General features: G+C 50.1%; 6 protein-coding genes across 6 annotated transcripts; 5 read left to right on the forward strand and 1 right to left on the reverse strand.

The window, feature by feature from the left end:
- Positions 1–231: 231 nt before the first annotated feature.
- Positions 232–2784, forward strand: COCMIDRAFT_83186 (uncharacterized protein; the record flags this gene model as incomplete). The annotated part of the gene is made up of 1 exon (XM_007685390.1): positions 232–2784. The coding sequence occupies one exon, from the start codon at positions 232–234 to the stop codon at positions 2782–2784; it is 2553 nt and encodes an 850-aa protein (XP_007683580.1).
- A 359-nt stretch (positions 2785–3143) lies between these two features.
- COCMIDRAFT_83160 (uncharacterized protein) lies at positions 3144–4260 on the forward strand (the record flags this gene model as incomplete). The annotated part of the gene is made up of 6 exons (XM_007685391.1): positions 3144–3209; positions 3263–3311; positions 3367–3454; positions 3507–3578; positions 3628–3661; positions 3718–4260. The coding sequence occupies 6 exons, from the start codon at positions 3144–3146 to the stop codon at positions 4258–4260; spliced, it is 852 nt and encodes a 283-aa protein (XP_007683581.1).
- Positions 4261–4688: 428 nt separating this feature from the next.
- Positions 4689–6458, reverse strand: COCMIDRAFT_1363 (uncharacterized protein; the record flags this gene model as incomplete). The annotated part of the gene is made up of 3 exons (XM_007685302.1): positions 4689–4750; positions 4854–5645; positions 5756–6458. 3 exons carry the CDS (start codon positions 6456–6458, stop codon positions 4689–4691), a joined length of 1557 nt encoding a protein of 518 aa, XP_007683492.1.
- Positions 6459–6938: 480 nt separating this feature from the next.
- On the forward strand, positions 6939–8923 carry COCMIDRAFT_22513 (uncharacterized protein; the record flags this gene model as incomplete). Its single annotated transcript, XM_007685325.1, has 2 exons — positions 6939–7393; positions 7453–8923. 2 exons carry the CDS (start codon positions 6939–6941, stop codon positions 8921–8923), a joined length of 1926 nt encoding a protein of 641 aa, XP_007683515.1.
- Positions 8924–9480: 557 nt separating this feature from the next.
- On the forward strand, positions 9481–11660 carry COCMIDRAFT_83276 (uncharacterized protein; the record flags this gene model as incomplete). Its single annotated transcript, XM_007685392.1, has 2 exons — positions 9481–9817; positions 9874–11660. 2 exons carry the CDS (start codon positions 9481–9483, stop codon positions 11658–11660), a joined length of 2124 nt encoding a protein of 707 aa, XP_007683582.1.
- A 759-nt stretch (positions 11661–12419) lies between these two features.
- COCMIDRAFT_22515 (uncharacterized protein) lies at positions 12420–13127 on the forward strand (the record flags this gene model as incomplete). The annotated part of the gene is made up of 3 exons (XM_007685326.1): positions 12420–12427; positions 12460–12798; positions 12911–13127. The coding sequence occupies 3 exons, from the start codon at positions 12420–12422 to the stop codon at positions 13125–13127; spliced, it is 564 nt and encodes a 187-aa protein (XP_007683516.1).
- Between the last annotated feature and the right edge of the window lie 8 nt (positions 13128–13135).

The following is a 13135-nucleotide window of genomic DNA, read 5'->3' on the forward strand; positions in this document are numbered from 1 at the left end:
CAGGTCAGCATGCGGGGCGAAGGACGGATTGGATCCAGCACTTACCGCTCGAATCATCACGCGAGATGTTTTTCCAATTGAAGTTCTGAATCACGCTTAGTCTCGGCTTCTGGGATGGGCAAGTATTGCAGCATGGTCCGTTATCGCCAGCATGAGTAGTCTTAAGAGAGCAGCGCCTCCTACGGCTCTTGGAAACCAGTCAATCATCAATCCTCCCTTTGTTCTTTCGCAATGGCGACTTCTCAGCGTGTTGTCATTATCGGTGCCGGAATTGTCGGCACCAACCTGGCCGATGAGCTGGTCTCAAGAGGATGGAAGGACATCACCGTTGTTGAGCAGGGCCCTCTGAGTATGCCGGGCGGTTCAACATCACACGCCCCCGGCCTAGTCTTCCAAACAAACCCTTCGAAAACAATGACGCTACTCGCAAAATACACAGTCGAAAAGCTATCAGCCTTGGAGAAGGATGGACAAAACTGCTTCAACCAATTGGGTGGCTTGGAGATTGCGACTACACCCGAGCGTTTGGAAGAACTCAAGCGCAAGCATGGATATGCACAGTCTTGGGGTATCGAGGCCCGCTTGATCACTCCTGAAGAGTGCCTTGAGAAGTATCCTCTTTTAAACAAGGACATCGTCCTTGGTGGTCTACACATCCCAAGCGATGGCCTCGCATTGGCAGCTCGCGCGACACAAATTCTCATCGAGAACACACGCAACGCCGGCGTGAAGTACCTTGAACATACCCTTGTTACGGGTATTGAGCAAGCAAACGGCCAAGTAACTGGTGTCACAACCAACAACGGTTCAATATCAGCAGATATAGTTGTTTCATGCGCAGGATTTTGGGGTGTGGAGATTGGCGCTATGATCGGTCTCAAGGTTCCGCTCCTTCCTCTCGGTCACCAGTACGCAAAGACAACACCTGTCCCTGGTCTCCAGAACCGCGAAGTTAACGGAAAGATCAACGCTATGAACGCTGAATACCCGATTCTACGACACCAAGACCAGGACTTATACTATCGGGAGCATGGAGAGCAATTTGGCATTGGCTACTACGGCCATCGCCCAATGCCTGTCAAAGCCTCTGAATTGGGTGTCACTCCCAAGCATGTCGACGAGAAGAGTATGCCATCTCGACTGGACTTTACACCCGAGGACTTTGAGCCAGCTTGGCAAGCCACCAAGGAATTACTTCCCGCTCTGCGCCAAACTGAAATTGTAGACGGTTTCAACGGAATCTTCTCGTTCACACCTGACGGTGGATCCGTGGTTGGGCAAGCTCCTAACATCGACAACTTCTGGGTCGCCGAAGCTGTTTGGGTCACCCACTCAGCTGGTGTGGCTCGGGCCGTTGCAGAGACATTGACAGAGGGCCGCTCAACTGTTGACATCTCCGAGTGCGAGCTCACACGTTTCGAAGAAGTTCAGCTTAGCCCAGAGTACGTCAGCGAAACTTCGCAGCAGAACTTTGTTGAGATTTACGACATTATCCACCCTCTCGCACCAAAGGAGAGCCCCCGAAACCTCCGAGTAAGCCCTTTCTACGCCCGACAGAAAGAACAAGGCGCATTCTTCCTCGAAGTTGGAGGCTGGGAGCGTCCACACTGGTATGAGGCGAACGCTGGATTGGTACAAACTTTGCCAGTCGAGTGGAAGCCCGTCGACCGCGATGCCTGGTCATCCAAGTTCTATTCGCCAATTGCTGCCGCTGAAGCGTGGAAGACAAGAAATGCCGTAGCATTATACGATATGACAACCTTTCACCGTTTCGAGGTATCTGGACCTGGTGCAGTTCACCTGCTCCAAAGACTTACAACTAGCGACGTCTCCGCACAACCTGGCAGTATCGTTCATACTTTGCTTGTCAACACCCATGGCAGTGTCTTGAGCGACCTTTTCGTATCCAGGATCGAGGAAGATCTATTCCAGGTGGGTGCCAACACTGCGACCGACCTTGCATACCTCATACGCGAGGGCCGCCGTCAGGAAAAGCACACACCCGGTAAATGGGTTCAAGTTCGAGACATTACAGGTAGCACCTGCTGTCTTGGTCTTTGGGGCCCCAGGGCTCGGGATGTTATCCAAACGGTCAGCTCAGATGACTTCAGCAACAAAGGGCTACCTTACATGGGCGTTAAGAGGACCAGCATAGCAGGCATTCCTGTTACTATGTTCCGGAAGTCTTTTGTAGGAGAGTATGGATGGGAGATCCAGACCACGCCTGACTTTGGTCTGCGTCTTTGGGATCTGCTATGGCAGGCAGGCAAGCCTCACGGACTCATCGCTGCTGGTCGCGCAGCGTTCAACGGTCTACGAATCGAGAAGGGCATCCGAACGTCGGGATCTGACATGAACTCTGAACACAACCCTTGGGAAGCTGGAGTAACGTATGCAATCCAACTGGATAAGAAGGCGGAATACATTGGAAAATCTGCCTTGGAGAGGCTTTCGAAGAAGGCTGCTCCTCGTCGCCTCAGGTGTCTCACCGTCGACGATGGTCGATCAATGGTGCTGGGTAAAGAGCCAGTCTTTGTCGAGGGCAAAAGAGCCGGCTATGTCACCAGTGCAGCTTTCGGTTACACTGTCAGGAAGCCGGTGGCATACGCATGGCTTCCAAGCAACATTAGTGAAGGAGCGTCAGTGGAGATTGAGTACTTTGGCAAGAAGATCAAGGCCACAGTTACTCGCGACCCCCTGCATGATCCACAAGAGCGCCGTTTGCGGAGTGAGGGATCAACAGCTCAGCCAGAGCTACAAAAGAGGTTGAAGTCGCTCCTATGATTGAATTTTGTAATGCGAAATGATTTTCACGAATGTATGAGCATGGTTACGGCGTACGATTAGGCTTCTTTTCCAGGCGTAGTAATAGTGTAAATAGGACATGAATGCATGTATCGACTCTAAAACTCTTTCATACCACGGTGATGTGAGCCAAAGAAATCATATATGTTTCCAATTGCTATGACTAGAGGGCTTGATGAGGAACACAAATATGTGCAATCAGTCTGATGAATGATATGTGACTTCCAGATATGGACCTCTTTTCCACGTGACGTTCTTATCGATAGAGAGCAAACACGTCATTACACTTCCAATTGCATGGCTCCCACATTCCACCAATCTCTCTTACTATCGTCCTTATGAACTTTCTCGCCGCTTCAATCAAGCGTAGTTCTTTATCATCATTTGTTCGGCCCATTGCAAAAGTAAATAGACTCATCAGTTTCCATGGGTTGATGTGAAAGCTAACGCCAAGCAGCGTTCATCCGTGCCCGCCCGCGCCATGCATATCCAATCGATTCCCATGTGTAAGAGCACCTTGATGGAAGGCTCCATCAATAAGTTTGCTCACGCATTTCTTAGGGGAAGGTACCGGCAACAACTATGCCTATCTAGTGTCCGATGATAAGACCAAGGAGGCTGTGATCATCGATCCGGCACACCCCCCAGAGTACGCTTAACAGCAACAATTGGGATCGTTGACCTTACTAACTATGACACAGAGTGCTACCTGTTTTGAAAGAGCAGACCACTACTGGAGGCCTCAAATTGACAAAGATAATCAACACACATCAGTAAGTCCCCCCGTTTGTTAAACTGAACCGTGCTGATCTTTTTCAAAAGCCATCATGATCATGCTGGAGGCAATACTGAAATCGTGAGATTCAATGAACACCACCTAATCTGGATTGCTAACCCTAACTCGCATCTCAGCTCAAAGCTTTCAACCTGCCGATAATTGGCGGACGCGACTGCGAAAAAGTCTCAACTACACCTGCTCACAACGAAACCTTCAACATCGGCTCCATCAACGTAAAGGCACTCCATACACCATGCCATACCCAAGACAGCATCTGCTTCTACTTCGAAGACGGCAACGACCGTGCCGTCTTCACAGGAGACACATTGTTCATCGGCGGATGCGGCCGCTTCTTCGAAGGAAACCCCGAGCAAATGCACAAAGCCTTGAACGAAACACTTGCAGCACTCCCCGATGACACCAAAGTCTTCCCTGGACACGAGTACACAAAGGGTAACGTGAAATTCGCCAAGACAGTGCTTAACAACGATGCGATCAAGAAGCTTGACACGTTTTCGCAAGAGAACAAGCAGACGCAGGGCAAGTTTACGATTGGCGACGAGAAACAGCATAATGTGTTCATGCGTGTTACGGACCCAGAGCTTCAGAAGGTTACTGGTAAGACGGAGCCGATTGATGTTATGGGAGCGCTGCGGGCGATGAAGGATAAGTCGTAGTGATCTGGCAGGGGCGAGCAGACAATGTGTTTGTTTAAGTGTCCAGTATGTACGCAAAATGCGAAGCAAATAAATTCCGTAAGATACATATAAATGTGCAAGACTGCGAGGGTGATGGTTATGTTTGGCCGACTTACCATAATGACATGCATTTCCAACTTGGAGTATCAACTCGGAGGACTTGCACCCAAACACAAAGTTGGGGGTGCTAAAAACGTAAACAAAACTCAAGCAGGATTGATCAGCAAGCCATAGTTTGAAATTGTGGAGCAAGAGGATAACCTGTCTATCTACCGTCTTAATTCAGCTTTCCAGAAAAAGCCAGCTTCTCTACAACACTAGAAGAAACTCCACATTTGGCTATTCCCCCGAGACGAAAAAAAAAGATATATATCCAAGTAAGCCTTTTTTCCCCAACCAAACCCTTCTTACCACCCAGTAGCCTGACGTATACCCTTCTTGGAAGGCGTAATTTCCTGCTCTTCAGTTCCTGAAACACCGGGTGTTAGTACTTGGCTTCGTGAAAAAAAAACTCTGTATTGTTGAACAAAAAAAGAAAAAATGACGCTGGGCAGGAGTTTATATGTTCGTACTCAGGCGGTGGACGACGGGGACCGAGCTGGGCGGCAAGCTCCCGTATTCGGTGATAACCATGTTAATGTACTGAGCGGGGGTAACGTCGTAGAGAACCTGAAGATGATGCAGATTCTTTGCTTCTTCGATCCATTTCAGGACATCGGTGGTGTCAGCAGCTATGTCCTCGGCGCCCGTTTTGTCGTCGGTTTTGGAGGAGGGAAGACGGGATTTGAGGGGGAGGAGAGCACGACGCTCGGCCTCGGAGAGCATTTCTTCGGCGGGGGCGACCTCGTTTCCTACGATGGAGTCGAGAGCGACTTTTTCTGTGAACTTGACGGATTGGCAGAGGACGATGACGGGGATGGAGTGCGAGTAGGCGAGCATGGAGATTAGAGCTGTGCCGACGCGCGAGTAGAGACGGCCGTTGGACATCATGGCATGGGCTCCCAGGAAGACCTTGGTGGCGTCTTTTACGGCGTGCGAGGCTCCAGTAACAAGGTAGTAGCGAACAGTGATGCCGCGGTTTGCGAGCTTCCGTGCCAGTTGCTTGCCTTCGAAGAGTGGCTTGGAATCGACCACAATGACCGTGAACGGGATGCCGGACTCGTGAGCATGTATTATGGTTTGCTCGACGATAGAAGAGGCTGCATAAACAAGAATTACGTCGCCTGCTTGGATTTTGGTAGCTGCCAGGTCGCGGATGAGTCTGTCCGCAGCTGTGACACGTTCACGGATGAAAATGTCAATCTCCTCAATGAGATCGCGCTTAGCCTCGCTCTCCGGGGTCGACGGATCTATTTTGATAATGACTGCCAAAAATCAGCATACTGGGTCCGAACACTCTAGCAGGATATTGGCATAGCAATAGCACTTTCTGCTTCCCATGTCTTTCTGAGTAGAGTACAAAGCGCAGACTTACCGTCCTTCAGCCACCTGATGGCATTTCCCATGCTAATACTGAGCGGTCGACAGCTCTTCAAGAACTCAATCTGGGGACCGAGATGATGGCTGGTAAGATGGCGAGCCAAGCTGTTACCTGGAGGTGTCTGGTAGGCTTCAATGACCGTCTTGAACACTAGAAGCATGGCTACCATGCGCGCTGTACTACCACAGATGGTGTAGCTGCTGTATTGAAGACCAAGCGCGAGGACCGCTGGGTGTACATCTTTTGATGCTCCGACTAGGGACTGCTGCTTGGGCTGGCTATACAGGTGGCCAAAAAACAAGCCTGTTTGCTTTGAACTCAAGTCTTTCTTTGACTTCTTCTCTAGTTCTTTTGAATTTGGCACATTTTGCTGCGATGGCCGTCGCCGTACTGGGAGAGGTCTTGACTTGTCGTCTTTCGATGTTTGCTTTGGGTCTTTCTGCTGCTTTTGACCATCTTTCGGGGGCCCTTGCTGTTGGTTGGGTGTACCTCCTGCGGCCTTGGCCTGCGCTCTTTTGGCCTGCTTTTCGGCCTGTTTTTGCTTTTTTAATTCTGCTGGCGAGAGTTTCTTAGGTCCGTCTGTAGCATCACCATTTGCAGGCGCTGGCGCACCCTCGACAGGTGCTGGGGCAACTGTAGGGGCGGTTGCTTCTAGCGCTGGCACCGCCGCAGGCACAGTAGCTTGTTCTTCAGACATGGCGTTGGGCCTCTTGTGTCGTTGCTGCTTTTCGCGTCTGGATGGTGGCCAGTCAGGTGAAAGCTAGCCTTGTGTGGTGGGGGTATGCCTGCGCTCCTGTTCTTGAACCTGGCTTCCCGAGGGCTATCAAACTTGGTGGATAGCTCTGTGGCCTGAAATAGCAAGGTGGAGCCGTAGAATGCGTGGAGTGGTAAGCCTCGCTGGGCAGGCGGAAATTTGATAGAGTCGTGAATTGAGTCAGAAGTTTGGTGACCGGTTCGGGACTAGCGCCCGGACGGAAATGTCCCGCATTCAGCCCCGCAGGTGTTTGTTGCGTCATTGGCCATTCAACCACAAACAAGACCAAGTTTAGGCATCCCCTATACTGATACTACCCTTCCTATCTCTTACCTGCCAGCTCTATACGCAGCAGAAGCATATCCCTAGACTGCACGAGTACGTCTTTACAACAGGCCTCAAAAAGGCCCCGCCATCATCGCCATGGCCGAACGAGTCACATCCATCACGGATCTCCCACTCGATATCCTCGTACTCGTATTCCCGTACCTAGACGCAAAGAGTTTCCTCAGTCTGTGCAGTACATGCAAATCGTTTCAGCAGCCCTCGATACGACTCGACCCCGCCTATTGGAGCTACACCACCCGCACCACTTTCCGCGTACCTAACCAGCCAGTCGTCCAGCATAACGGTGTTCGGTGGCAGAAGATGTATCGTCGGCTGCTCACTCAGAGCCGTGTCTTCACGTGGGGTCAGAATGGCCATAACCGTTTGGGACACGCTTCCCGTCCCGAGACCACTTTGTTTCCTCACATGCCCCATATAAGGGCAAATCTGATGCGACCAGGCCGTCCTACTAGTTACAACTCAAAGGAAGCACATCCGATAGAAATGGACAACACGCGAAATCTGGGCGTCATTGCAGACATGCAATGCGGGTACGTTTTGTGGAGCTTGTGCCGTCTTAGCTGTGCAAAGTGCTAACACATGCGTATAGAGGCTGGTCGACAACCCTTCTCACCTCCAAGGGCTCTTTGCATACTGCGGGAGTCCTTGATGGCCAAAGAATCACCTACGGCACCGGCCCCCTCCAAGCTCTCCGTTTTCCAGAAGGTTACCCAACCAATGCTACCCAAGCTCAATACGAAGAGCCAGCAGTTGCCATTCGCCAATTCTCCTCGGGTCGAGCACACATACTAGCGCTTTCAGACAGTGGCAGGCTATGGTCGTGGTTCGACACAAGGGAACCTGCTCTGCAAGTCAAATTTGCGACCCTGCAAATCAATGAGCTCTCTTTGCGTGGGACGTCGAGCACCGAATCTACTTTTGGACAGATCAAACAAGTCGTAGCAGGGTGGAGTCGAAGTTCGGCCCTTGTGAATGGTATTGGCATAGTTATATGGGATCCAGTTGAAAGAGATCATGGTGACGGAGGCACAGACACCATGCTCGTTATGGAACATGCAGAAGTCCCGAAGACTGGCTATCAGCGTCTCAAAGGTGCTCGCGAGAGCGATGAGCAGAGAGAATTAAGTGAAGAGGTGGGAGCAGTGATGAATTACATTATGTTGGAGCACTTTGTCGTGTTTACCACCGACTTAGGCAAGGTGTTCTGCGGAAGATTTGGAGAAAAGAACGCTATCGACAGAGTCGTGGAGCTACGTCAACTGCGTCATGAGAAAGGCGCTCCTGTCGATGTTCAAGGCTCTTTCCGCAGCTTCGCTGTTTTCAAGGACGGTGAGGTTATAATCAGCGACCAGAACTACCTCGAATCATGCATACAGCATCTGCACGAGAATCCAGAACAAAAAGACATACCGGGCTTGAAAAAGATACCGGCTCTGCAGCACAACGACGTTATCTCGGTCGCTTTTGGCGATTATCACTACCTTGCACTCCACGCGAACGGAAAGATTACATCATATGGCATGGAGAATACAGCCTGTGGAGCGCTTGGCCTGGGCTCAAACGATGACAGTGTAGTCGGAAAGGCTCGCGGTATTTCGTACGACAGGTTCAATGCCAATGGGCGCTTGCTGCCTCATGCTTACACATCCGGTCGCCAGGTCTGGTTCGACGCAAGGAAAAATGAATGGCTTGCGCAAACTGTGCATGATGATGCACACGATCAAGAAAGCCATGAACGCAAACAAATGTGGAATGATGATACCGATGTACAAGGGGAAGTCAGTGAGTGGTTCGAACAAGAAGCCAGAGCCTGGGATCAAGATGGCGGCGAAGATGGCCTCGGCGCGCACTTCGTTCTGCGGGTCAGTGCTGCAGGCTGGCATTCCGGTGCTCTAGTCCTAGTCAATGAGGAGTTGGCCCAAAAAGAGCCTATTTATAACCGCGAGGCGAGACGATTCCCAAGACTCAGGCTTTCTGATGGCAGAGAGATGCCAGGTGAAAAAGACTTTGACGAATGGAGGGAGGGCCGACCGGTCTTTCAGCTCGATGCTCAGTTTTGAGAGTTTTACAAGAGGGTTGCCAAGTTATTGAGGGTGGCTGTCGTGCGGGCATACTCTTTTGTGCCTAGAAAAGGTTGTTGTGTGATAATTTTGATTCGTCTCTTAATGACCTCCTAGTCATGCGCTACGGCCAACAACACTAGGGCTAGTGTCATATGTTTTCCCAAAATTATTGCGGGCAGTTTCTACGAACGATGCATACTCTAAATCCGTGAGCCTATGGATACTACACACTAAGAAACTAAGAGATTATGCATGCTTCAATGTCCAAGTCTCCCTCCCACGTCGATGAGGAGGCACCAAAGACCAACATTGACGAGCCACACACACACACACACACACACACACACACACGGAAGGCATGGCAGAAAAAATTGCGCAGCACTCTCGCTAAGCAAAGAGAAATGAGGCTGCAGTACGAGACGTGGGTGGGGTATTCTTGCTCAGCCACTCTGCATATTATAGCCGACCGGATCCCACCAGTTCTTTAGGCAACGTCGCGCCATGTTCACTGCTACACCTGGCCTTCGACAAAGTATATTACTGCATCTCCTGATATGGTTTCCACGGCTCCCAGAGAATTGTGCACAATATGCAAGGACATACTAAATACAATACGGGTAACTGGATGGTACAAAAGCCTTACATATCACCAATCACTCTCATCTCTGAGAAGTTCAGCTGAAACCGCTTGTTGTATGTGTGCGCTTGTATTTAGTCGGCTATACAACAGGGACTCGGACTCTTCTGATCCGGAAGCGTTATTCCCTATTGATTGCGAATCAGACACATCCTCAGCAAGCTGGCAGCATTCATTCGAATTGATCTTGCAATCACAGACCGCGGCAAGCTTTAGACTGCGGTTTTACTTTGAAACTATTGAGGACCCTCAAGGTGAGTCGGCTAGATCCTATGGTTTTCGTATAATCAAAGCTCATCTTTCCTCAAAGGCGGCTATGCCCATTACCAGCCTTCAGTATCTACAGACTCTCCAGAGACTTGGAATCTGATTGAACATTGGGTGAGAAATTGCTCCCAGAACCACTCCCGATGCAACACTTCTCCCCCAGAGCAATGGGCACCCACACTATTGCTTGATGTCGGCACCTCTGAAAAAGACGTGGTTCGATTGGTAAATGGAAAAGATATTTCTCAGTCTAAACAAAAGTACGCTACACTCTCTCACTGCTGGGGTATAACTGTACAACTTCCTCGAACAACGAGAAGCAATATCGAGGAATTCAAGCAGCTCATTCCCTATCAACAATTTCCAAAGACATTCCGAGATGCAGTCAAGATCGCCCGAAATTTCCACTTACGCTATCTTTGGATTGATTCTTTATGCATAATTCAAGACGATAGCGACGACTGGATGCGTGAAGCTGCTTCGATGAGCAATGTATACCGGTACTCCTTCGCTAACATAGCTGCCACAGGTGCGAGCGACAGCTCTCAGGGATGCTTTTGGGAAAGAAATCCGCGGGAGGTAGTACCGACGGAACTTGACATTTGTTGGTCAAATAACCGGGGAAGAAAAACCAGGTATCTCGTTGTACCAGCACCTAGCCTCTGGGCCAGAAAGCTTACGGAAGAACCACTGAATAGACGTGCATGGGTACTACAAGAACGAATCCTTTCACCCCGTGTTTTACATTTTGGGCATGAGCAGGTTTTTTGGGAATGTCGAGAGCTATCCGCATGCGAAACCTACCATAACGGACTACCTGCTGCTTTATGCGGAGATCCACTCATCGATATTAAGAAACTACATCTTGGAGATGAGACCAAGGACGAACGCTGGCCCGCAAAGTACATCTCAGAAGCCCCCAAAAATGAAACAATGATGAAAAGAATACGGAATAGGCTTACGACAATGTTCCGACCTATCATTATTCAAGAAGTTACTCTCCATGCCCAAATGAAGAGCTCGTCAGCATTTCGAGACTGGGATGCAGTGGTGGAACTGTACTCAATGGCAAGTCTCAGCTTCTCTAAAGATAAACTTATTGCACTGGCTGGTATTGCAAGTAGCATGTCAGTTTCCAGTTCAGGCGAACCTGGAGACGGATATCTTGCAGGTATGTGGCAATCGTCACTGCCGGTGTATCTTTTATGGAAACCTAGGACGACTGAGACACCTCAGGGAGGGTACTCATATAAATGGCTAAGCTATCCAAAGAGGTACAAAGAATACATAGCTCCGACATGGTCCTGGGCCTCCATCCAAGGCAAAATATCGTTTGCGTGGTGTCAGCATAACTACGATTCGAACGACTACCTGGTAACACTTGAAGAAGCAAGCGTATCACATGATAGTGTCTATCGCTTTGGTCGAGTCAGCTCTGGATTTTTAAGACTCGTTGGACCAGTCACGTCAATTCTCTGGATTACTGAGAATCCTTTTCCTTCTGCCAAACCCAAGACCGCGAGGATCACGCATGTCTTTCCACAGGACTTGAATCGCAGCGATTCTGTTTCCGTCCCTCCAGACTCTGACACGGAGCAAGAGATTTTCTTTGATACAGCCATGGACAAGATACCAGAGCAGCTCACGTTATTGCCTATTATAGGAATCACCAAGAGGACTGCACATGAGAATGAAGCGGTCATTGGTCTAGTGCTTGACTCGTCGGCCAGAGAAAACAGTTTTCAACGTATCGGTTTCTTCTACACTACAAGGACGCAAGTTAGGAGAATGCTCACAAACATGCCACGAAAGCCTGTTACGGTAGTCTGAAAACAAGGGGCGTAGCATAACAACTGGTTCTAATTTGAATGTTCGAAAGCGGCAATGCGTCCTCCAATAGTCTAGCTGTCTATCTTCTGCCAGCAGAAGATTATCCCAGCCCCTTACCGAGAGTCTGGCCAGCATTCTCGCCATTGACCTAATGCATACATATCGAGGTGTTTGTGCGCGAGGCGAATCACGTGCTGGTGTGGCGTCGGGATCGCCGTGGAGAAGGACGCTACGCCTGAGTTTCAGGCAGACTAATATCAACGACGAGATTGCCTAAATGAGCCGGGCTGTGTACTTTCCATGACCGCGAATCACGGTGTGTTCCGGTATAGTACATTGAGTTTCTGCTGTTGAGTTGACTATGGACTAGCTGGAAGGAGATGTTTCGCCTCGTGATAGCATCGCCGACATAAAAACTGCACTTTTCTGCAAGCAGGGTTCTAGATGCATGCATACTTGTACAGCGATGTGCATATCATCTTTGTGGTGTGAGTGGCTGCTATACTCGGATTGAGACATGGCTGTAACATTTTCAACACTCGGTGGTTCAACATGACAGAATTCCGGTGGGTGGCTTTCAAACAAAAAAAAACAAGCAACAAGTACATGAAGATGTGTACGCGGCGGATTACTGAACAAATGAGAAATGTCAACGTGCAAATCTAGCTGACGGCGTAGCACATTTCGAACAGTCTAGTCGTGGATGCCAGCTAGCCTTTGCACAAGACGGCTCGAGGTCCATGCTGGCCGGCTGCTAAAATGTGTAAGTATGCGATCAAGATGAGGATCGATATTACAGCGGGATCCAAGGAATCGAAGATCGCGAGCGCTTTGACGAATTGTGGCAGCATGTGTACAGCGTGGGTAGCAGAAGAGGTAACCAGATTGAGACGGACATTGACGCCCAAGAAACTAGAATCGGTGAGGGTAGAGTTGCGGAAACCATGGAAGCCGGAGTCGCTAACAGTTACCATTCACATGGTAGAGGCAATCATTTGCTGCACGAAATCGCTGTAAACATGCCCACATGGAGCGGAAACGGCGGCTGTTTCGATGAAGCGATTGGTGGAGGTGTACACATGGGCGTCAAGCTGCAGTCCGATAACCAGTTTTGCCTGTTGGTTGTTGGTGGATGGGGGTAGGGTTGCCTTCTCGGTTGGCGTCTGCGCACAAGCTGAAACCCACTCATCACGGGACACGATGCCTTGGCAGCACCACCCCCCCTTTGTGCCTCGATGATTACGCCACAGTGCACCACCAGTAGCGGCGCCAAAGGGCACACGAGGGCTATGGTCGAATGCGTTCCGCGCCAGCTCGCCGTTGTTCCCTGGCGCAGAGATGCGACTCGGGTTACCCCTGCCAATCCGCCGGAATGCCGAGCGGCCAGCGCCACAACGAACGCCACCATTGCGCACTCGAGCTGAACAAGGAGCTGCCAAGCTGCAAGCACGCTGGTTGACGTGCTGAGACCGCCC

The sequence above is a fragment of the Bipolaris oryzae genome, assembly GCF_000523455.1.
Source record: "Bipolaris oryzae ATCC 44560 unplaced genomic scaffold scaffold_9, whole genome shotgun sequence".
NCBI classification, from domain to species: Eukaryota; Fungi; Ascomycota; class Dothideomycetes; order Pleosporales; family Pleosporaceae; genus Bipolaris; species Bipolaris oryzae.